The 24,125-nt window shown below is 47.2% G+C and overlaps 3 protein-coding genes across 3 annotated transcripts in view; 2 read left to right on the forward strand and 1 right to left on the reverse strand.

Moving 5' to 3' along the window:
- Positions 1–3,409, forward strand: part of pdcd4b (programmed cell death 4b) — a 15,242-nt gene extending 11,833 nt beyond the window's left edge. The window contains exons 8-12 of the mRNA XM_084441211.1: positions 348–462; positions 1,814–1,921; positions 2,232–2,342; positions 2,470–2,609; positions 2,766–3,409. Coding sequence (XP_084297337.1) covers positions 348–462; positions 1,814–1,921; positions 2,232–2,342; positions 2,470–2,609; positions 2,766–2,826 — 535 coding nt within the window. The 3' untranslated portion in view covers positions 2,827–3,409. The remainder of the gene's footprint in view (positions 1–347; positions 463–1,813; positions 1,922–2,231; positions 2,343–2,469; positions 2,610–2,765) is intronic.
- Positions 3,410–3,461: 52 nt separating this feature from the next.
- bbip1 (BBSome interacting protein 1) lies at positions 3,462–5,945 on the reverse strand. Its single transcript, XM_084441210.1, has 3 exons — positions 5,908–5,945; positions 4,813–4,874; positions 3,462–4,166 (listed from the first exon to the last, which is right to left on the reverse strand). The coding sequence occupies exons 2-3, from the start codon at positions 4,856–4,858 to the stop codon at positions 4,003–4,005; spliced, it is 210 nt and encodes a 69-aa protein (XP_084297336.1). The 5' UTR covers positions 4,859–4,874; positions 5,908–5,945; the 3' UTR covers positions 3,462–4,002.
- A 2,414-nt stretch (positions 5,946–8,359) lies between these two features.
- Positions 8,360–22,259, forward strand: shoc2 (SHOC2 leucine rich repeat scaffold protein). Its single transcript, XM_084441545.1, has 9 exons — positions 8,360–8,401; positions 13,031–14,148; positions 14,896–15,033; positions 15,491–15,621; positions 18,180–18,368; positions 18,819–18,941; positions 20,345–20,482; positions 21,025–21,142; positions 21,579–22,259. The coding sequence occupies exons 2-9, from the start codon at positions 13,431–13,433 to the stop codon at positions 21,785–21,787; spliced, it is 1,764 nt and encodes a 587-aa protein (XP_084297671.1). The 5' UTR covers positions 8,360–8,401; positions 13,031–13,430; the 3' UTR covers positions 21,788–22,259.
- The last annotated feature ends 1,866 nt before the right edge of the window (positions 22,260–24,125 follow it).

A 24,125-nucleotide genomic window follows, 5' to 3' on the forward strand; every position in this document is an offset into this window, starting at 1 on the left:
ATGAGGTGGGATGAGGGAGGAAGGGATGAAGTGGGATAAGGGAGGAAGGGATGATGTGGAAGGGATGAGGTGGGATGAGGTGGAAGGGATGAAGTGGGATAAGGGAGGAAGGGATGAGGTGGGATGAGGGAGGAAGGGATGAAGTGGGATAAGGGAGGAAGGGATGATGTGGAAGGGATGAGGTGGGATGAGGTGGAAGGGATGAAGTGGGATAAGGGAGGAAGGGATGAGGTGGGATGAGGGAGGAAGTAAAGAGATGAAAAAGGTTGGGAGCAACATGTTAGAGAACAGTCAGAGAACGGCCCTGTCCCTACTAACACGGGGGTGCACTTGTTTTCCCACCCCAGGGCCGCGCTGGACCGGGCGGCGGTGCTGCTGAGGATGAGCATGGGGGGTCTGCGCATGGACACCCTGTGGGGGTCGGGCGGGGGCCAGAGACCCGTCACGCAGCTCGTCAATGAGGTGAGGAACCAGCACACCGAGCAGAGCTTCACCCCTCTGATAAAACACCCCACATCAGTCCATCTGTTAGATGGTTCAGTAACGTACCAAACTGATTTTAAGACTCTAAAATGCAAAAAGGCCGATTCCGTTGAGTAAATAAACATCCCCACCGCGCTGGTCTCTCTTTCCTGCGTGCTGATATCCCCTCCGTGTCCCGGTATCTCCTCTGTGTCCCGATATCTCCTCCGTGTCCTGATATCTCCTCCGTGTCCCGATATCTCCTCCGTGTCCCGATATCTCCTCCGTGTCCCGATATCTCCTCCGTGTCCCGATATCTCCTCCGTGTCCCGATATCTCCTCCGTGTCCCGATATATCCTCTGTGTTGGTATCTCCTCCGTGTCCTGATATCTCCTCCGTGTTCCGATATCTCCTCCGTGTCCCGATATCTCCTCCATGTCCCGATATCTCCTCTGTGTTGGTATCTCCTCCGTGTCCTGATATCTCCTCCGTGTCCCGATATCTCCTCCGTGTCCTGATATCTCCTCCGTGTTCTGATATCTCCTCCATGTCCCGATATCTGCTCCGTGTCCCGATATCTCCTCCGTGTCCCGATATCTCCTCCGTGTCCCGATATCTCCTCCGTGTCCTGATATCTCCTCCGTGTCCCGATATCTCCTCCATGTCTTGATATCTCCTCCATGTCCTGATATCTCCTCCATGTCTTGATATCTCCTCCATGTCCCGATATCTCCTCCGTGTCCTGATATCTCCTCCATGTCCCGATATCTCCTCCATGTCCTGATATCTCCTCTGTGTTGGTATCTCCTCCATGTCCCGATATCTCCTCCATGTCCCGATATCTCCTCTGTGTTGGTATCTCCTCCATGTCCCGATATCTCCTCTGTGTTGGTATCTCCTCCATGTCCCGATATCTCCTCCATGTCCCGATATCTCCTCTGTGTTGGTATCTCCTCCATGTCCCGATATCTCCTCTGTGTTGGTATCTCCTCCGTGTCCTGATATCTCCTCCGTGTCCTGATATATCCTCCGTGTCCCGGTATCTCCTCCGTGTCCCGATATCTCCTCCGTGTCCTGATATCTCCTCCGTGTCCTGATATCTCCTCCGTGTCCCGATATCTCCTCCGTGTCCTGGTATCTCCTCCGTGTCCTGATATCTCCTCCGTGTCCCGATATCTCCTCCGTGTCCTGATATCTCCTCCGTGTCCTGATATCTCCTCCGTGTCCCGATATCTCCTCCGTGTCCTGATATCTCCTCCGTGTCCTGATATCTCCTCCGTGTCCTGATATCTCCTCCGTGTCCTGGTATCTCCTCCGTGTCCTGGTATCTCCTCCGTGTCCTGGTACCAGATGACCCTGCTGCTGAAGGAGTACCTGCTCTCGGGAGACCACCAGGAGGCCGAGAGGTGTCTGAGGGATCTGGAGGTCCCTCACTTCCACCACGAGTTTGTCTACGAGGTGAGTCGACCTCGTCCGCCGCGCCAGCGTGACCCACAGTGACCCGAATAACTGACGAGGAAGTTTGTTACATGTTTGTCATTTTTCAATTTGTACGTATAAAATGTATTGATTTTTTTTTTTTTTAATGTATTTTTTTATTTAACCTTTATTTCATCAGGGAAGTCATTAAGAACAAATTCTTATTTGCGATGGTGGCCTGCGTTTATCGGGAGGCTGACTAGCTGAGACATCATGCCAGATAATTGGGTTCAGTTGGGTTTTTGTCCTAAAAACGGAATGAAAGCTCTTTTGTGGTTGTGATTCTCAGGCTATAGTGATGGTGCTGGAATCCAAAGGAGAGAAAACGTTCAAAATGGTTCTGAAGCTGCTGAAGTTCCTGTGGGTGTCGACTGTCATCACCGTGGACCAAATGAGAAGGGTATGGCGCCACCTAGTGTTGGTACTTCGGTACTGCAAATGCTCAGCTACTGTTCCTACAGTGAAATTCCATATTGCTGTAAACACAAGAATGTAGTTTCACATGACATGTTTATCTTGTTCTGCAGGGGTATGAAAGAGTGTACATGGACATAGCCGAAATCAACATTGATGTTCCCCGTGCGTACTTAATCTTGGAGCAGTTTGTGGACAAGAGTTTCAGCACAGGAGTCATCAACGAAAAACTGAGGGATATTTGTCCCTGTCGGTAAGAATAACAATGTATATTTAATGTAATTACTGTATGTTTAATTAGTATAACTAGACTATTAACTAAACCAGCTAGGGAAGATCAAAGCTAAAGAATGATGAATGTTTATGGAATGAGCCAACATTATTGACGTGTTTTCTTTGTCATTTTCAGAGGCCGAAAGAGATTTGTGAGCGAGGGAGACGGCGGCCGTCTGAAAATCGAAAGCTACTGAGCAGCCATTTTGTGCCAGACATTCTGAGTTCCGAAGCTACTTTTTACTCTTCAATATCTTGTCATAATGGTTGGGTACAATTTTTCCCCCTTATAACGAAAGAATGTACATTTCTGAAAATGAAAAAGGGGTAGGGGCTTCAAATAAAAAAGCACTTTGTAAAAATAAGTAAAAAATAGTGAAGAGAAGTGAACGACACACCCCTTTAAGGATGTGTTTTGATGTATAAGCTATCCCAGAAAGTGCCACCGCGTCTCTCCTATGACAGTCATTCCATGGTGTTTAGTGTTCTTGATTCTTTCCACTGCCACTTCCATCTTGTTTCCTAGAAAGCAGTGTTTGTACTGGAAGTACTGGTCTTGTGTATAAAGCTTTACAATGATAAAAGGGGAACGGCACGTTGGTTCAAAGCAATACCTCCCCTTTAATGGCTGCTGTTTCTATGCTGACTTTTATTTTTCTTGCTCCCCTTTAAAACAAAAACAACAACAGTTGGATGATTTCACAAAACAGTCGAGAGTGTTTTATTTTTATATATGGAGAACACTGGTGTGTGAAATGTACCAAGTCTTGCGCCTTTGTTCAATAAATCGCTATAAAAAGAAACTGCATGTGTGATCTCATCTCATTTGGAGGTAATTTTTTGGAGGTCTCATTTTGCCTGATACACAAACATGTCATCTGGTGAAAAATTGGAAACTCAGTAATAAACAAATTTATTTAAAATGAATATTCCTAACAAAAAGACAAGATGACAGTAGCATCAAAGTCCCTCTCAAAAAGATAACGAATAAACAAAATATTTTGGTTTGCACGGTCTTCAGTCCACCCCACAACACAGGACTGGACCCAGCATCTAGCCCCTGTTCAGCAAATACAGACTTGCTTTGTACTTGATCAGTTAAATGAACAGAAATCTTATACTTCCTCACAACGTATGAAGTACTAGAATAACTTCAGTCACTAATGACAAGTCTACACTCTGAAGTAGCAGGTCTAGTGACTCAGCCTCCTGTCCAGACAAGCCAGAGAGATGTTGCAATATTAGGTTTGCGACTGGAGCGTGTGAACATTGCCCCACGTCCACGTTCTACTGAAGACTACAACTCCCAGCATCCATGCTGGATCAGCAGAGCCTGACTCCTGATTGCAGCTGTGTGTTCCTCTGTTGTGTGTCTACTGCTGCTGCTGCTGGTTCTTCTGGGCCAGCTCCTGCTGCTTAATGGCCTTTTGGGCCTCCAGCTGCATCTTCTCCAGCTTCTCCAGGGTGACCGACTTGAGGGGCAGCAGCTTGGGCTTGCACAGCACCATGGTGGGCACGTCCTCTATCGACAGCTGCCCTGCGGAGGCGGACAACGCAATGGCAAGGATAAGGGGGGGGGATGAATTAATTTATTGAGGGATTAAGACACAACAAGAATCCAAAGGATAGCATGAGAAAGTGTAAACACTTATTTCCGTCATGGTCCTGGAGCTGTTAAGACACATCAACACGTACATTACATTGACACAAACACATCAAATGGGGGGGGGGGGGGTCTTAGTGGAACAGATGGGATTCGAACCGTCAACCTCCTGCACGGGCACCCAAACATTACACTACAGGTATAGCAAGCCCATGCATGTTCAGAGATATGTAGGTGTGCACTGCCATGCTCGGACGGAGAGAGAGAGAGAGAGAGAGAGCGGGAGAGCGGGAGGGAGGGAGGGAGGGAGAGGGAGAGAGGGAGGGAGGGAGGGAGAGGGAGAGAGAGGGAGGGAGGGAGAGAGAGAGAGAGAGAGAGAGAGCGGTAGTAGTAGATTGCCAATACAAGTATTTCACAATGTTCGGCTTCCCCCTACAACAGATTTATCGTCTGCAAGGTATTTGAGCCGAGTGTGTTGAAACTTTGAGTCAGCGAGGCACGGGAGTCAAGGTAGGTGTGTGTGTGTGTGTGTGTGTGTTGCTAGCTATCTCTCTGGGTAAACTACTACTACCCTACTGACCTTGTTTGGGCAAAACTTCTCTGAATATCGATTTCACTTCAGGCATTGTGTCCCTCGTCAAACTGCAAAAAAACAAAATCAGGCAACATAAGCAAGCAGTTAATATGACAATAACAAATGATCAATAGCGCTGTCACTCGCTTTGAAATTAATCTAGTTAATTACACAATCTGTAATTTATTGATCTAATATACGTATATATTTTTTGCTGGGAAACCCCCAAAGGAAGATATTTCTATTAAAATACATTATTGTGGTAGATGATTAAAACATTGAATAGGAATAGAAGTGGCATTAGAAGTTTTATGAAATTATTTGCAATATCTTATTATGTGTAAGGCTATCAGTCAATCTGAGCCACATATTCAGCTTGTGCCAATAGGCTCTGTGCACCAGCTCCACTACTTCCTGAAAGTCACTTGGCTTCTTTATTTCCTGTCCAATATGATTGGATTAAGTGATTAATCAGGTGTGCGCTGGGTCTTCCGCACACCTGATTAATCATTTAATCCAATCATATAGGACAGGAAATAAAGATGCCAAGTGACTTTCAGGAAGTAGTGGAGCTGGTGCACAGAGTATATACGCCCGTGGATTTTCGAAACGTTTGTGCCTCTTGATGTCGGCTTGTAGCTGCATTGACGGAATCTGCAACGCGTTGAAATGTGCATAATGCATTAAAGCATTAAATTGACAGCCCTAGTTATCAATGATGTAATGTTATCAATGTGAATGTCAATAATACACAAGAAGATAACAGCAACGTTAATGAGCCAGCAAAGGTCCACGAGCACCTGAAACAGCAGTAGATTTGAGATTCAAGGTCTGGTTATTATTATTAGATCTTGAATCTTCAATCTGTGCGTCTAATATCAATAATACACAAGGAGACAAGGAGACCACAGCTAACTGCGCAGCTGATGTTAGTGCTAATGAGCTTAACCTTAGCTAGCAAAAGCCCACAAGCACCTGAAACAGCACCAGCTAAGTTACTGCAATTTCAAGTGGACCTTGAATCTAATTCCCCCTTGAGGTGCTATCAAAATCAAGATAAATGAATTAAAATCGTGTATTAATATCTTGCAAGTCAAATACCTCCAGGACGGGTTGGGTTGCCAGGTGAAGCTCCGTGTCCACTTCCGGGACTGTCAGCTGGAGATTTCTTCTTCTACGGTTTGAAGGGCCAGATCATGAGGTGTCGCCACCTAGGGGTCATAGTAGGAAGCGTATCCACCTAGGGGGCATAGTAGGAAGCGTATCCACCTAGGGGGCATAGTAGGAAGCATATCCACCTAGGGGGCATAGTAGGAAGCATATCCACCTAGGGGGCATAGTAGGAAGCATATCCACCTAGGGGTCATAGTAGGAAGCGTATCCACCTAGGGGGCATAGTAGGAAGCATATCCACCTAGGGGGCATAGTAGGAAGCATATCCACCTAGGGGGCATAGTAGGAAGCATATCCACCTAGGGGGCATAGTAGGAAGCATATCCACCTAGGGGGCATAGTAGGAAGCATATCCACCTAGGGGTCATAGTAGGAAGCATATCCACCTAGGGGGCATAGTAGGAAGCTAGGGGGCATAGTAGGAAGCTAGGGGGCATAGTAGGAAGCATATCCACCTAGGGGGCATAGTAGGAAGCATATCCACCTAGGGGGCATAGTAGGAAGCATATCCACCTAGGGGGCATAGTAGGAAGCATATCCACCTAGGGGGCATAGTAGGAAGCATATCCACCTAGGGGGCATAGTAGGAAGCGTATCCACCTAGGGGGCATAGTAGGAAGCGTACCCTGAGTTCGTCCTACAGTCACGCAACATATTTCGGAACAAAAATCGGTCTTTATTAGACATGGATAGGAACAATTCGTTAAATAACTGTCTGCGTAAAGGCTTACGCGTAATATTACGCACTAAAAATAAAGTGGGATGTCAAACCAGGCAATAAATAACCGTTTTCAACAATGTATTGTAAACTGATTTTGATTCATGCGAATAATTGTGAGACTGTCCGTTTATTATAGCTTCAATTTGATCATATTGTGCATACTCATAAAAAGTGTGCATACTCATAAAAAGGCATTGATAGATGACATGCGCGTCACTGTGACTCCTACACCTCGAGCTAGAACGCGGTTGCATGCTTGTGTATATCCATGCACATGTCAGGTTGCATGCTTGTGTATATCCATGCACATGTCAGCAAGAAGACCTGCAATTATCTTTTGAGTCACTTTCTCTCACACTTTTTTTTCTTTTTTTTTTTTTCTTTTTTTTAATAAATCTTTATTAATCAAGGTACAAAACAGTACAAAATGTACAGTACAAAACAATACAAATTAGCAACAATCAATCAATACAAAGAATGAAATAAAACAAATAATACAAGAGCCAGGGTACATATATCAAGCCTTTCACACAAACAAATCAAAGAAGGAGCACAAACGCACTGTCTTCGTAGCCTTCTTATTATTGGAGGAAAAAATAGTCTTTATGTATTGTTTGGTTTCATTTTCTAGAATTTTGAACAGGGGTTTAGAGTTAGTAAATTTGGATTTGTGAATGTGAAATTTTGCTAAAAGAACTATTAGGTTAATAATATAATATTCTTTGGTTTTACTGCCAATATCTTTAATGAAACCAAACAAAACATTCTCTAGACAGAGTGAAATCAGGGTCAATATTATCAATAATAAATCTACTTAGATCCTTCCATAGTTTTTTTGTATGAGTGCAATGCCAAAATAAATGAAGAAGTGTTTCTGGGAGTACATTACAAAATGAACAATTAACATTGATATCTTTCTTAAATTTGACAAGATAGTGATTTGCAGGATAATATCTGTGTAAAATTCTAAAGGAGACTTCTCTTATTTTATTAGTCAGTAAATACTTATGGGGTAAATTCCAAATATATTTCCACACTTTCTCTCTCACTCACTCACTCGTTCCATTCTAAACACCTTCTTCTGCCCAAGAAACTCTCGTGATACGTTGGTAATGCGTGCGTGTGACGCAACTCGGTGTTAGGGGAGGGAGGGAGGGAGGAGGAGAGAGAGGGGGGGAGAGAGGGAGGGAGGGGAGGGAGGAGGGAGAGAGGGAGGGGGGAGGGAGGGGAGGAGGGAGAGAGGGAGGGGAGGAGGAGAGGAGGGAGAGAGGGAGGGAGGGAGGGAGGAGGAGAGGAGGGAGGGGGGGAGGGAGAGAGAGAGAGAGAGAGGGAGGGAGGGAGGAGGAGAGGAGGGAGAGAGGGAGGGGGGGAGAGGAGGGAGAGAGGGAGGGAGAGAGAGAGAGAGAGAGGGAGGGAGGAGGGAGAGAGGGAGGAGGGGAGGGAGAGAGGGAGGAGGGGAGGGAGAGAGAGAGGGGGGGAGAGAGGGAGGGAGGGGAGGGGAGGGAGAGGAGGGAGGGAGGGGGAGGGAGAGAGGGAGGGGGGGGGGAGGAGAGGGAGAGAGGGAGGGGGGGGGGGGGGAGGAGAGGGAGGGAGGGAGAGAGAGAGGGAGGAGAGAGAGAGAGAGAGAGAGGGAGGGGACCCTGAGCAGCAGCAGTGTATGAGAGAGGAGGAAGCGAGGATGGCGGAGTCACACCTCTGAAGGTAAAACACGTATATTATCTCAACCCTTCCACTATCCCCCGGTAACGAGCTCTCTTTATTAACCGGGGCTCTAAACGTCCCCCGGTGTCCCCGGTAGCGGCGGGGCGGTCATGTCCCTTTCTGGGGAGAGAAACGCACTCTTTTGTTCAGCTCCGGAATGGCCGCTGTTTGGAGAATGTGTTTTCTTTCCTCCTCGTATTCGGTACGGGGAAGGAGGCAGGAAAACGGGTTCAACACGCCTCGGCTCCCCGGGGGCTGACCCGTATTCACAAATCAAGGTTTGGCCCAAACGGCCGTTGTTATTCGGATGTGAATTCGGTGCATCACGGTTGTGTTTGAGAGCGAGGGACCGGAGCTGCGCGTGTCCCCGGTTGAGCTCGCGGCGGTCGGGACGGTGTTTCCACGGTTGACAGCTGCTCGGCTCGGGCCTACGGGAACCTACGGGAACCGGGGGGGTTAGCTAGCTAGCTTAGCTTAGCTTCAGGGAGGGACTTGTCTCCAAATGTACCCGAGAATATTGTAATAATATCAGAGGTTTGTCAGTTGGTTATTTTATAAGATGTATTTTGTTGACTACGAGCCCGTTAGCTGTTAGCTGAGATTAGCTCGCTAGCCTCGGTGGTGTTGGTCATGACTGTTATAACCCGTTAGCTTAGCCAGCTAGCTAGCACTAGCACTAACACTAACACTACACTAACACTAACACTAACACTAGCACTAACACTAACACTAGCACTACACTAGCACTAACACTAGCACTAACACTAGCACTAGCACTAGCACTAGCACTAACACTAGCACTAACACTAGCACTAACACTAGCACTAACACTAGCACTACACTAGCACTAACACTAACACTAGCACTAACACTAGCACTAGCACTAGCACTAACACTAGCACTAGCACTAACACTAGCACTAACACACACTATCACTAACACTAGCACTAACACTAGCACTAGCACTAGCACTAGCACTAACACTAGCACTAACACTAGCACTAACACTAACACTAGCACTAGCACTAACACTAGCACTAACACACACTATCACTAGCACTAACACTAACACTAGCACTAGCACTAGCACTAACACTAGCACTAACACTAGCACTAACACTAGCACTAGCACTAACACTAACACTAACACTAGCACTAGCACTAGCACTAACACTAGCACTAACACTAGCACTAGCACTAACACACACTATCACTAACACTAACAGTAACACTAGCACTAGCACTAACACTAACACTAGCACTAACACTAGCACTAGCACTAACACTAGCACTAACACTAGCACTAACACTAACACTAACACTAGCACTAGCACTAACACTAACACTAGCACTAACACTAGCACTAGCACTAACACTAGCACTAACACTAGCACTAACACTAACAGTAACACTAGCACTAACAGTAACACTAGCACTAGCACTAACACTAGCACTAACACTAACACTAGCACTAACACTAGCACTAACACTAACACTAGCACTAGCACTAGCACTAACACTAGCACTAACACTAGCACTAACACTAGCACTAACACTAGCACTAACACTAACACTAGCACTAGCACTAACAGTAACACTAGCACTAACACTAGCACTAGCACTAACACTAACACTAACACTAACACTATCACTAACACTAGCACTAACACTAGCACTAACACTAACACTAGCACTAGCACTAACACTAACACTAGCACTAACACTAGCACTAGCACTAACACTAGCACTAGCACTAACACACACTATCACTAACAGTAACACTAGCACTAGCACTAGCACTAACACTAACACTAGCACTAACACTAGCACTAACACTAACACTAACACTAGCACTAACACTAGCACTAACACTAACACTAGCACTAACACTAGCACTAACACTAGCACTAGCACTAACACTAGCACTAACACTAACACTAGCACTAACACTAGCACTAGCACTAGCACTAACACTAGCACTAACACTAGCACTAACACTAACACTAGCACTAACACTAGCACTAGCACTAACACTAGCACTAACACTAACACTAACACTAGCACTAGCACTAGCACTAACACTAGCACTAGCACTAACACTAGCACTAGCACTAGCACTAGCACTAACACTAGCACTAACACTAACACTATCACTAACACTAACACTAGCACTAACACTAACACTAGCACTAACACTAGCACTAACACTATCACTAACACTAACACTAACACTAGCACTAACTGCCAGCAGATGACATTAGTTTAGCTGGCCAGCTCGTGTTGACGTTTATCTTATTGTGAGTCCCTGCCCAGTCGAGATGATTGAATGTGTTTAATCTGATGAAGGCCGTACTAGTTTAAGGAGGGCTATTTTGCAGCTAATTTTCCACACAGCTAATAGCTCGTCAGGATGGTGGCTAGCTAGCTTGTTAGCTTGTAGCTAGCTTGTTAGCTTGTAGCTAGCTTGTTAGCTTGTAGCTAGCCTGCTAACCCCCTTCCAGTACGAATGCTGTGTCAAGCATTAGAAAGGGACCCTTCGTTTTGCTGCTGTAACGTTATCAAAAGTGTGTCCGCATGCAAATCAGGGAGGGTTTTAGGAAGGTGGGGGACAATACTGTCCCGAGATGTGATGTGTGTAGCACAGTTTTATGGATCATCTCTGGTTTCCCCGGGTTGTCATCAGCAGGGTTCATCCATCCGGGTGTGTTATGGAGCTGGCTGGTTTCTGCCACCTCATCAATGCACTTATTGGCATCCACCGCCTGTTTTTGATTTAATTGGTGACAGCTTCACTGCTTTCTGGACGAAATCCCCAGGACGCTTTTGAAACATTCAAGGGAGGTTTCATTGAAACTTTAAATTATAGGCTATTCAATCCAGGACAGCTCTTAAAGTCTTGTCTCATAATCAATCACAAAGTTGGAGAGTTTTGTTTATGGCTATGGTATTGTAGGCCTACATTTACTTTCACGAAACTTAAGTGTGTAGTCTGCACGATAGATGCAATGAATCATTCATTCTTGTGTGCAAATATGGATTTGGGAGTGTAGAACCGGTAAGCCAACGTGATGCATACTTGGTGACATTGGGAGGACTTAGCCCAGTATAACCCTCTCAGGCTGAATTTACCCTGGTAAAGTAGGGGCTTGACTGTCAAGTAGACTAAAGCTATAGTATAGATTAGGCCTGTCTCAGACAGCCTCTTGTAGTGTGGTGTGGCTTGGTCTTATTAGGCATACTCCTTGAGGTCGCATACTCCCTCAGGCATGATGGAATGCTGTTTTGGCGTTCTAGGCTACAGCCATAACTTGTTTCTAGATTGTTGAAGTTGGATTCTGTCATAGTGAGTAAAACAGAACAGTAGCCAAGTGGAGAAAGTGTGATGTGTGTGTGCGCACGTGTCTACGCTTGTCTGTGTGTGTGTGTGTCAATGATGAGAAATAACTGGGAAGTTGTGTGCAATTTGACCCTTGACCCTATGTGCTTTTTCCACACACAATTCGCCCACAAGTTATTTTTTCTGGAGTTTGAGCTTCTTCCTCGGTCACCTGCATATGAAACGGTTCTGTTGTTGAATAAACCTCCGGACAACATTTGAAAGAAGAATTCACAGAATAAACATCGGCCGCTTGTTTAGATTAGCCTTTTATTTTCCATGCCAAACATGGCATGGACACGAACATGAGTTGGCTGATATATTCTGTGTTTTATTTAGGCTTTTGGCACCTACAGTACAGGGGTGTAGGCGTAGTAGCCCAGGCGCGCTACATCCAAAACACGGACGAGACTAGCTCACATGCGAGAGACTGAGCTCAAAATGTCTCGAAGCAACAAGGCGTGTTGTGTTTAGGCGTACTCCTTTTAGTTTTGTGTATATAATCATCAACTCTTGCTTTTCTTCGGTCTTACCAACCAGTGGTACGGGCGGAGTCAGGACTCGAGAGGGTCAGGGATGTTTGGGGCTTTGGTTGACGGTTAACCACAGCTACACCAACCAGTCTCGGCCTGTCTGTGCGTCGGTGAATAGGGGTTCAATATCGACCCGGTTCTCACCCTGACCTGTGTTGCCGTAGGGAACCTGGTCTTTGAAGATGGCTTCCAAAGCGGTCTCTCACCGGCGCTGACCTTTCCCCCTCTGCTCTGATGTGTCGGGCAAGCCCGGTTCTGTTCTCTAGTTTGGACCCCCCCACGGGATAAACACTGAAGTATAGACCTGTAGGCACTAGGATGGAACAGAGACGACGTATATTTAAAGTTTTGGGGTGTTAAATATTGTGTGCGTCTCTACCATGTTGAAAGATGGTGCTCAAATTTTTTTCGGTGACGCAGCATTTTTGTTGGAGACTACTTACCTGACATTCAATAGTTTTTCATATTGTTTGTGTTTGTAAAAATGTCTGTTGATATATGTCTTATGTATGTAACAGATTTGCCTTATAATGCCATCACTGGCGCAGCTAGCTTTAATCAAATTTAAGTATATAACCAACCAAACCTGTTGAAATAGCAAACCTCTTTCTGCTTAAAGCTTAGGCTAATGTACTGCTTAAAGCTTAGAGGCTTATTATGAATTGAAATGTAGGCCTCGCACTGAACGCTTTGACAAATCTCTCACGTTTTATCCAACAGCAAACTACCCAAAGGATGACGACCTCTGCGACCTTTTCAGCCTGAACCCCGCTTTCGACCCGGGACCCAGGGACAGCGCGCCCTTTCAAAACAAATATGGCCGCCACCCCACTTCTGATGCTTCAAAGGGTTTTCCCCCTCATGGCGTTTTAACAAAAAGGACAACCCCAAAAAACAACAACAACACACAAACATCTGGATCATAGGGCTTTTTTTCGGGGGGGAGGGAGAACGTCAACAATTCATCAATGTCCCGGCGACCTGCGTAGGTCATGCGCCAACGTGTGAGCACATAAGCCTGCCTCGCACCCCCGCTCTCCGTGCGGTCCGCCGAAGACAAGACCCCCGAGCCTCCAGAGCCCCCCATGAGCGTCTCCGCAGGGGGGCCGCCCGCGTCGTCATGAGCAGTACCTTAGGCAAAGACAAAGACTCGAAAGAGAAGGACCCCAAGGGCGGTCCGGGGGGCGGCAAAGAAAGGGAAAAGGAGGCCAAGGCCGCCCTCGCCGGCTTCGGAGGGGGCAAGGACGGAGGAGGCAAGGAGCCCAAGGCCAAAGGGAAGGATGCCAAAGAAGGAAAGAAGGATGCGGGGAGCGCGCCGCCTGCCGTCGCCTTCTCCGTCGACAACACGATCAAGCGTCCGAACCCGGCGCCGGGGACGCGCAAGAAGTCCAGCAACGCCGAGGTGATCAAAGAGCTGAACAAGTGCCGCGAGGAGAACTCCATGCGGCTGGACCTGTCCAAGCGCTCCATCCACATGCTCCCCACGTCCATCAAGGAGCTGACCCAGCTGGCCGAGCTCTACCTGTACAGCAACAAGCTCCAGAGTCTCCCCGCCGAGGTGGGCTGCCTGTCGGGCCTGGTGACCCTGGCGCTGAGCGAGAACTCGCTGACCAGCCTGCCGGACTCGCTGGACTCGCTGAAGAAGCTGCGCATGCTGGATCTGCGGCACAACAAGCTGCGCGAGATCCCGGCGGTGGTGTACCGCGTGACCTCGCTCACCACACTCTACCTGCGCTTCAACCGCATCACGGCCGTGGAGAGGGACATCCGGAACCTGGCCAGACTCACCATGCTCAGCATCCGAGAGAACAAGATCAAACAGCTGCCCGCTGAGATAGGTGAGGGAGGGGGGGGGGGATGGAGGGAGGGAGGGGTGCTGGGAGGGGGAGGAGGGAGGGATGGAGGGAGGGGTGCTGGGAGGGGGAGGGTTGGATGGAGGGGAGGGGGAGAGGAAGGGGGAGAAATCGGGTGAGAGGGGGGGTGGAGGGAGGGGGAGGAGGGAGAGATGGGGTGAGGGAGGGAGGGGAGGGATGGATGGAGGGGAGGGGGAGAGGAAGGGGGAGAAATGGGGTGAGAGGGGGGGTGGAGGGAGGGGGAGGAGGGAGAGATGGGGTGAGGGAGGGAGGGGAGGGAGGGATGGATGGAGGGGAGGGGGAGAGGAAGGGGGAGAAATGGGGTGAGAGGGCGGGTGGAGGGAGACATGGGGTGAGGGAGGGGAGGGATGGAGGAAGCTGGGTGGGGGGGGGGGGTTGGGTGAGGGAGGGGAGGGACAGATGGCGTGAGAGGAGGAGGGATGGGGCTGGTTGGGGGGGGAGAGAGGGAGGGAGGGGGAGGAGGAAGGGGAGAGAAGGAGTGAGGGGGCTGGTTGGGAGGGAGAGAGGGAAGGAGTGAGGGGGCTGGTTGGGAGGGAGGGAGAGAGGGAAGGAGTGAGGGGTCTGGTTGGGAGGGAGAGAGGGAAGGAGTGAGGGGTCTGGTTGGAGGAGCAGGGAGAGATGGGATGGTGAGGGCGAGGGAACGTCTTGCTGTTTACGTACGTGGCCCGCCAGCGCTAACCTCCAGCGCTCGCCCCCCGCTGTGTGCCTCAGGGGAGCTGTGTAACCTCATCACCCTGGACGTGGCCCACAACCAGCTGGAGCACCTGCCCAAGGAGATCGGCCACTGCACCCAGATCACCAACCTGGACCTGCAGCACAACGAGCTCCTGGACCTCCCCGAGACTATAGGTGAGACGGCCACCGTAGCACGCTGCTCTCTCTCGCTCGCTGTCGCTCTCTCTCGCTCGCTCTCGCTGTCGCTCTCTCTCTCTCTTGCTGTCTCTCGCGCGCGCTCTCTCTCTCTCTCGCTGTCGCTCTCTCTCTCTTGCTCTCTCTCTTTCTTTCTCGTTCTCTCTTTCTCTCGCTCTCTCGCTCTCTTTCTCGCTCTTTCTCTCTCTTTCTCTTTCTCGCTCGCTCTCTTGCTCTCTCTTTCTTTTTTTCTCTCTTACTTTCTCGCTCTCTCTTTCTCTCTCTCTCTCTCTCTCTCCTTTTTTGGGTGTTCTTCGACGAGTTGTTTTTACGACGTTCTCTCCATTCTAAGGTCTAGCATGAGTGTTCTACAGCCCGAACCCGGACGAGTATTGAATTGAAACATCACCGTTTGTTGTTGTTGTCGTTTGTTTTTTGTTGTTGTCGACCGCCGCAGGTAACTTGTCGAGCATCAACCGCCTGGGTCTGCGGTACAACCGTCTGTCGGCCATCCCTCGGTCCCTGGCGCAGTGCCGGGAGCTGGAGGAGCTCAACCTGGAGAACAACAACATCTCGGTGCTCCCGGAGGTGAGACCCAAACCCAGGACCCAGACCCAGACCCCCCAGACCAAAACCCAGGCCCAGGCCCAGACCCAGACCACCCAGACCCGCCAGACCCAGACCTCCCGACCCCCCCAGACCCAGACCCCCCAGACCCAGAACCAGACCCCCCAGATCCAGACCCAAACCCAGGACCCAGACCCCCCAGACCCAGACCACCCAGACCCAGACCTGTAGACGCCAGACGCAGAGATGCACAAGCGTGGTCTTCAGTAGTGTAGTAGTAGTAGCATGTGTTTCTATCACAAGACCCATGTGTCAGCCTGTACGCCAGATTAGCCCGTCGTTAGGATGACCTGGACGGGGTTCATGGGGCAGGAGTTAGGATGACCTGGACGGGGTTCATGGGGCAGGAGTTAGGATGACCTGGACGGGGTTCATGGGGCAGGAGTTAGGATGACCTGGACGGGGTTCATGGGGCAGGAGTTAGGATGACCTGGACGGGGTTCATGGAGCAGGAGTTAGGATGACCTGACAGGGTTCATGGGGCAGGAGTTAGGATGACCTGGACGGGGTTCATGGAGCAGGAGTTAGGATGACCTGGACGGGGTTCATGGGGCAGGAGTTAGGATGACCTGGACGGGGTTCATGGATCAGGAGTTAGGATGACCTGACAGGGTTCATGGGGCAGGAGTTAGGATGACCTGGACGGGGTTAATGGGGCAGGAGTTAGGATGACCTGGACGGGGTTCATGGGGCAGGAGTTTATTTTTAGGATTGCTCGACGCTCTTTAGATGGAGATCTTCTGTGATGTGTTTTAGTCTCGGGCTGAACTTTAATCTGTGTCTGCGGACTAGGCTTGGGGTGGGGGGAGATCTTGACAGGATGATAAACGTGGGCAAAAATACCACGGTTATCACTGTATAGTGGGCAAAAAACAAAGATTTGCTAGTAAACGCCGTAGTAAAAAAAACAACTTCTAGTTTTTTTGCAGACGTGCTCACTTTCTACACATTTGCTCACTTTTAGAGGTTATGATGCAGAAATGGGTTATTGAATCAATATTGTTATCTGTTCTTGATTATGGTGACGTAATTTATCAGCACGCCGCCGGCTCTGCATAGAAACCTGTGGACTCTGTGAACCACTCTGCACTTAGGTTCATTACAGAAGACAAGTATGATACACATCATTGTATTGTGTATAGTAAAGTCTGTTGGTCATCCCTAGCAGCTCGGCGGGACCATCACTGGTATCTGTATATCTTTAAGGCGGTTATCGGTAGACTACCCCCTTATATTGCCGCCCTACTGGACTGGAGCGTTCCTTCCTATCGGACTCGTTCCAGCGACTGGCTTGTTTTTAAGGTCCCTCGTAGCGCTAACACGGAGCTGGGCAGGACAGCGTTCTCGTACGCTGCTCCAAAGTCTTGGAATGACATTCAGACTCGGTTGAAGATGGAGGTTCTCTCTTCAATCACAGAGTTTAAAAACATGATCTCTGTCCTTGGTGATTGGAGTTGTAATTGTGTTATTTGATGTGTGATGTGATGCTTATTTGATGTGTGCATTGTTCACTCGGTGATGCTGTAAATGAGGTGCATGCACCTCAGTGTCCATTCGAGTGAATGTTTTCAGTCAAATCACAAAAAGTAAATTTTTGGCAATGACTTTTATTTTGAAATCCCTGGCAAGAACGCTACCAGAGATAAGTTTTGTTTGAGTCCAGAGCTGCAAGGCTCTGCTGCTAATGTTATTGTTTAGTTTGGCCTGTTAGGGCACCTCATGACGGATCGTCCCTTACATGTTAGCGATGACGGGTTGTACACAAACTCAATGTTGCGCCACGTTTTTGGGGATTGGTAACATTACTATGAACTCGAAATTCCAACTTTCAAGTTACGGAACGTATACCGTCAGAGTTTACCGACAAGACGGAATGTTAGTGATTTTGGAACCGTGACTTTTCCACACCGTGGAACCGGTAACCAGCCCGTGACTACAGCAGACCCTGGACTGATCCCATCCTCATATTTCCTTATCTCTGCATCTTCCTGCTTATCTTCAGCCTGGCCTCTAAGCCCGTTGCTCCACACTAGATCATGTCTGAGTTTTAGGTCTTAGTTTTAGGACGGTCTGTAAATGCCTGATCAGGGTTTTTCCTGCATAGAGGATTTTTCGCTCAGAGAGATTTGAACCAGAGCCAAAGGAAAATCACCAGTGCCAAAATGCTAAAAATGCTGAATAAAAATAGCAAATCAAATCCTCAGCCCAAGTTCAGCCCATCCCTCTTTCTTGCATTGTCCATGGTTTGGACCACTAGTAATCAAGATCATTAATAGACAGGTTATCAGTATCCTAAACATTTTGTCTTCACATCCATTTTGTGTCGTGTTGGGAGATTTCCCACGATTGTGAAAAGTGAGCTTAGTCAGAAAGACAGTGAAGAATACAGGCCTCTATATACACTGGTAGGATACTCTGCATAGGTTTCCCCCCAAAAAGTGTGCATCACCCCCCAAAAGAGGCATTCTGGGAAGGACTCCTGCTGATCCTCCCACGGTTCTCCCCCCGTCCTCCTCCAGGGCCTGCTGTCCAGCCTGGTGAACCTGACGAGCTTGACGCTGGCCAGGAACTGCTTCCAGTCGTACCCGGTGGGCGGGCCCTCCCAGTTCTCCACCATCTACTCCCTGAACATGGAGCACAACCGCATCAACAAGATCCCCTTCGGCATCTTCTCCAGGGCCAAGGTGCTCAGCAAGCTCAACATGAAGGTAAACCACGATCGGGGAGGGGGGTTCTTTATATGAAACTAACAGCAGTTTGGAGGTCAGGGGACCCCACGATCTTTCTGGAGCAAAATCGGAGCGAAGTGCATGAAAATTGTCTGTTTGCGGAATTATTACGTTGATCTATGTAACGTTTTCTTCATGATTTCCCTGACGCTGACATATTCAAATTAGTTGAAGAATGCAAATATGCGGCAGTTTAAATATAGCTGAGGTGAGGGCTTAGTGGAGCGATATCAGACCCTGGATCAGTTGTGGTTTACTTCCTGGTTGGGTACGGACCATCATGAATCCAGGTGACCCCGTGAGCAGCACCGTTAACCACTCCTGTTCCAACAAAGATTCTCCTTCTTTTGAATCTGTCAGTTGCAGGTGGTGTTGTTGTTGTTGATGTTGTTGTTGTTGTCGTCAATCACGTTGTTGTTGTTTTTTCAGGACAACCAGTTGACGTCTCTGCCCCTGGACTTTGGCACGTGGACTAGTATGGTGGAGCTGAACCTGGCGACCAATCAGCTCACCAAGATCCCCGAGGACGTCTGCGGACTCGTCTCGCTGGAGGTGAGGCCTTCGTCTTTCTCCCTCCTCGCTTCAGAGAGGGCGATTAGGGTCGGGGTTTCATGGGAGGGTCGCTAGGCAGGCTGCTAGGTCTACAGGCAGGTAAGCCATCCAATTCAGTTTCAAGTTGGCAACTCAAAATGATTGGACACACTTATTACAGTCATGTGACTACCATAGATTATGGATTTATTCCGTTTTAGTGTCAGAGCACTTTATTCATTGATTTCTGTCAGGATGGAATGAGAATTTCCAAAAAAATATATAACAAAAAGTGCTCCTGAGCCAAACCGGATACTGCACCTTTAAATATATACAGTAGTATGTACTTAAGATCTAAGAAGGGTGATCTTAGTAGGATACTAGGTACTAGTAGTACTGCTGAGTACTGGTATAGTCATGATGGGACCTGCAGCTCTTTAGCCCCTCTCCCTGGCTTTCACAAAAAATATATGGAAATAAATATATTACTATTAAATCGATTGATTTATTACTATAATAAATGGTCATGTTGGCATTCAAGTTAACCAACTAGCTAGATGGCAGCTAGCCTCGTGAGACCATCCTGATTTCGCGAGCTCACGTTCCGTTTCTCCCGCAAATCAAGTCTGGATACTCTCCATAGAGATCCGTTTGTGCCAGATCAGAGAACGATCTCGCCAATCAGCGCTGGTTCTGAGGAATTTTAAATACGAACGGCTACGCCGGGCGTGGTTTAGGTGTGATGTCAGCGAGGAGCGGTTGGAAGTTAGCGAGCGATAGACAGTGATAGACAGATGGTTCATCCAATCACCTGCCAAGTATTTTTGAAAGTGCCCGCCCTTTTCCAAACAGTTTCCAACAGAGAGTCGGGTTAGATAGCAGCGGACTGAAAATCCTCCAGAATGCAGCAAATGTAGTGTTTGACACTTAAATGTTCCCCTCCGGACCCCCAGACCCCCCCCCTGCCTTAATGCACCTCCCCCAGGGGGCGTCCTACCAAGCCTCCAAGCTCCAATCAGATTTTGGATTCATTTTTTGGCCCAAAATGTCTCTTGATAGTGAGTGAAGGTTGCTGACCCCTGACCTATATATTGTACTAAAAGGTAAAGCAATGCCTGTCCATTGGCAAGGCAAAGCTAGTTTATTAATATAGCACATTTCAGCAACAAGGCAATTCAAAGTGCTTTACATGAGACATTCAAAGCATCAAGACAAAGTGCAACACATAAAAGGTCATATAAAACAAAATGCAAAAAAAAAGGACATTTGAAACAAAATTTGCAATTCAAACATGAGCTTCACGAGCTACTTGCTTTGTTGCGGGTGCCAAGCTACCTGTTTACAGACGAGCCATGTGTAACGAACAGCTGCACATCTCTCAGGAGCTCGCTGGCTTAATCACGTTGTTGTCCCCTCCCTCCCAGGTCTTGATACTGTCCAACAACCTCCTGAAGAAGCTACCGCACGGCATCGGGAACTTGAGGAAGCTGCGTGAGCTGGACCTGGAGGAGAACAAGTTGGAATCCCTCCCCAATGAGATCGCATACCTGAAAGATTTACAGGTCCGACACCGATCACTGCCCCCCCCCCCCCCTCCTCGTTTCTTTACTCACGCTTGACTTTCAGAATTTATAACTCAATTTATCTTTGTGCGCCGTCAGGTTCTGTTGATCTGTCAACTTGAAGCACATAAGCAGGGTTTTTCCTGGCTCAGAATGTCTTTTAATTTGGGGGGGGGGGGGCCCAAAATGTCAAGATTAGTACGTCAAGATGCTGATAACCTGTCTATGATCTTGATTACTAGTGGTCCAAACCATGGACAATGCAAGAAAGAGGGATGGGCTGAACTTGAAACAAGCTATCAAACACATTTGGAGAGGATTTGAATTTATATTTTTATTCTAAATTTTTAGCATTTTGACACTGGTGATTTTCCTTTGGCTATGATTCAAATCTCTTTGGGGGGGGGGAGCCCTACATGTGTCACAACGGCGTGGGGTGTAATGTCGCGTTAATGTTTAGAATCTGGTAGTACTACTAAAATGGCACTGTAGTATTTCGGGAAGGTGTCTTATTGACGTGATTGGTTGTCCCCTCCCCCCAGAAACTTGTGTTGACCAATAATCAGCTGACCACGTTGCCAAGGGGAATCGGCCACCTGACCAACCTGACCCACCTGGGACTGGGAGAGAACCTTCTACAGCACCTGCCTGAGGAGATCGGTGTGTACACATCCTGTCCATACCGCCTTAAATCTCAATACTACCTTAAATATCTTCAGTTACCCAGCCCTGCCTGGAGAGAGTGGGTTATCGTGGTCATTTAAGAACAAAATGTTGTCGTCAGCCAATTAATTACCGCTCTTGTAGTTGTGTCCTTGGCATGGAGGCTTTGAGGTGTCTGTTCTGCCTCCAGGAAGAACATGGCGCTCTGTCTCTCTTTACACTTCCTCTCTTTCATCTGCCGCCATTTATTTCACCTCCTTCATTCCTGTCGTACTCATCTCTCCTCCCTTACTGCTCTTCTTCCTCATCCTCCCTCACCTTCCCTTCTCCTTTCAACATCTCCCCCCCCCCCCTCCCTCCCTCCCCCCTCCTCCTCCCCCCCTCCCTCCCTCCTTCCCCCCCTCCCTCCCTCCCCCTCCCCCCCCCCCCGCAGGTACCCTGGAGAACCTGGAGGAGCTGTACCTCAACGACAACCCCAACCTGCACAGCCTCCCCTTCGAGCTGGCCCTGTGCAGCAAGCTGTCCATCATGAGCATCGAGAACTGTCCCCTCAGCCACCTGCCACCGCAGATCGTGGCTGGGGGTCCCTCCTTCATCATCCAGTTCCTCAAGATGCAAGGACCCTACCGCGCCATGGTCTGAAGAGGGCCGACCCCCGACCCGGACCCACCCTCCGGCCCATCCGTCACTCATCGTGTGTGTCATACACTGTACAAACAAAATGAACAACGCGAGTGTTGAGAAATTAAGTGAGGAGGAAGAGGAGGAGGAGGAAGAAATGTCCGGTTCCATGCATCGTCTGAGGAGAATCTGTTGAGACTTGTTCCATGTTTCCCTTGAGGATTCGCAGCCATGTTGACGCCCCATTCATCCCAGCTCATTCCCAATCCTGTAAGAGAAGAAGAGATAGCTCCGCCTCCTTTGCCAAAACTGATTATGTATATTGCGCAACTGTGAGTTAAAAGTGACAAAAAGTCTTTAAAGCCGTATAAAGCGATCGTACTCCCGATGCCAACATATTTACAGTGATTAAGTACAAATGTCTGTTAGTCGAGCAAGGATTCACAGTTGTATGCAAAAAAAAAAAAAAAGCCGAAACAAAAAATATTCAAAACTTTAAATTTCACTGCTGCTGCCATAAGCCCATTTCATTATTATTTTTTTTGTTCACCTTTCTGTCATTTATTTTGATATTTTTTTTCTATTCCCTCTCTTTATTTTTTACCACTCGTTGACTAAAGATTTTAATCGTTTGTGAGGATAACTTTTGACCGCAGGAGAACAAAAAAACGGTCTAATCTAAGTTTTGGTGTTTTTAATTTTACATTGTGAAAAACTGTGCCTATACTCGGGAGACTGGTCTGTCTCAACACAATTGTCCATTATTATACAAAGGTATAATTTATTTAAAAGAACGCTTTTTATAATTATGATCTTTTTACAGTTTTTATTTTACATTTCTTTTATATATATATTTTTCTTTCTCTGTTGCTGTTGAAAGAAACTACACAATGTAAGGTGATATGAGATATCAGTTTTAATTGAAGAGGCAGTAGTTGTGAAGCGGCAGGCTAGTAATATATACAAGAAATGCAAAATCGTAAACGCTTTAAAAAGGACTACGCACGTAGGGTCTCTTCACAATTAGGGCAACACGATTGCCCGACCTGTTAAGGATATTCATCTTTTTTGTGAGAAAAAGGTATTGTAAACTGTAAAAACACAGGTGATGGGGATAAGTGATCTGTCTTTCATTTTTATATATATTATAAATACTGATCATTGCCTTGAGTGCAATTCTAGTTCCTGTAATGTTTACTTTTTTCGCTCTATCTTCTGTGTTGGGCTGCAGAGCCGACAGACTGAGTTCTAAGAAATGAAAGGATTGACCGTCATATCAGGAGCTTTGAAGGAAGGTCGCTGTTGTTAGACGGACAGAGCCCGGCTACTTTTTAAAGTCGCACAGAAACGGACATTTGAGATCATCTAACTTCCGTAGTTTGACGTATTTCCGACACAAACAAGCTATGAGGGTGGGACATGCGTTTAGAGGAATTTGATTGGAACATTGACAAGTGGACGGGTTTTAAGAACTTTAGACAGATTCGATAGAAGGATAGCGTTGATTGACAGGGTGGATGTCGTGAGATTATTGGCCTAAAATCGAAGGTACCTGTTGTCGTCATTGCACGTGACCTACCGTTTTCCAGGAAGTAAGAAATTATATACTTTGATATTAGATTACAAAAAAAGTAGAATTTTGTAATTTTTTTGGCATACATCGTTGAATAGGTGAACACTATGACCAATTATGTGAACCAAAATGGGACAGAATGCGTTTTTCATTTCTGTGTGACTTTAAGGTATGCCCAAAAACATGAATCAACACCCAGTTCCCGACACAAGGAGGCATTTTTACATCCAGATTTTTTTTTAAACTGCTTTCTGAAGTTGTTTCATTTAAATCCTTTGTGCCGTTTGCAGTCGTCATATTTTTTCCATCTAATAAGATTCTAATAATGGGAAAGTTCTCCAGTGTTTCTTGGCTCTCTGTTGTCCCACACTGTCCCAGCAATGTTGCTGGTCTTATGCACTTTTTAATGGCATTGGCATCCTCTTCAAAACAAACAGACAGACAACAATATCCTCTCATCATTTGTGTTGATAGGGGACACTTTCTTTCATGGTGAAGTATTTTATCTATTATTTGAACATTCTATCATGAAAATTTAAGTGTCACGAATATAATGGGTGAGTTTTCACAAACTCAAAATTTAAAGCTAGTAACATTCTGTGGGTCAGGCCAATTTAAACGTTGTATGGCTTTTGTCCTATCAATCTGCAGTGGAACATGCTCAAGTCAACTAACTGTCAAGTTAAAGGGTCTATGGAAATGTTTAGATGTATTAAAATTCCCATATCTTGCTTATTACCGCAAGCGAAATGGTTAATGTTGAATTGTTGCAACTGAGATCCACAA

The sequence above is a fragment of the Borostomias antarcticus genome (assembly GCF_949987555.1).
Source record: "Borostomias antarcticus genome assembly, chromosome: 7".
Lineage (NCBI taxonomy): Eukaryota > Metazoa > Chordata > Actinopteri > Stomiiformes > Stomiidae > Borostomias > Borostomias antarcticus.

Excerpts from the sequence above, each read along its gene's own strand:
- bbip1 (XM_084441210.1), bottom strand. The coding sequence starts at position 4,858 with ATGCCTGAAGTGAAATCGATATTCAGAGAAGTTTTGCCCAAACAAG. Across the intron at positions 4,167-4,812 it reads AGAAGTTTTGCCCAAACAAG|GGCAGCTGTCGATAGAGGAC; the intron begins GTCAGTAGGGTA and ends CCGCCTCCGCAG.
- shoc2 (XM_084441545.1), top strand. The coding sequence starts at position 13,431 with ATGAGCAGTACCTTAGGCAAAGACAAAGACTCGAAAGAGAAGGACCCC. Across the intron at positions 15,622-18,179 it reads ACATCTCGGTGCTCCCGGAG|GGCCTGCTGTCCAGCCTGGT; the intron begins GTGAGACCCAAA and ends GTCCTCCTCCAG. Across the intron at positions 18,369-18,818 it reads TCAGCAAGCTCAACATGAAG|GACAACCAGTTGACGTCTCT; the intron begins GTAAACCACGAT and ends TTGTTTTTTCAG.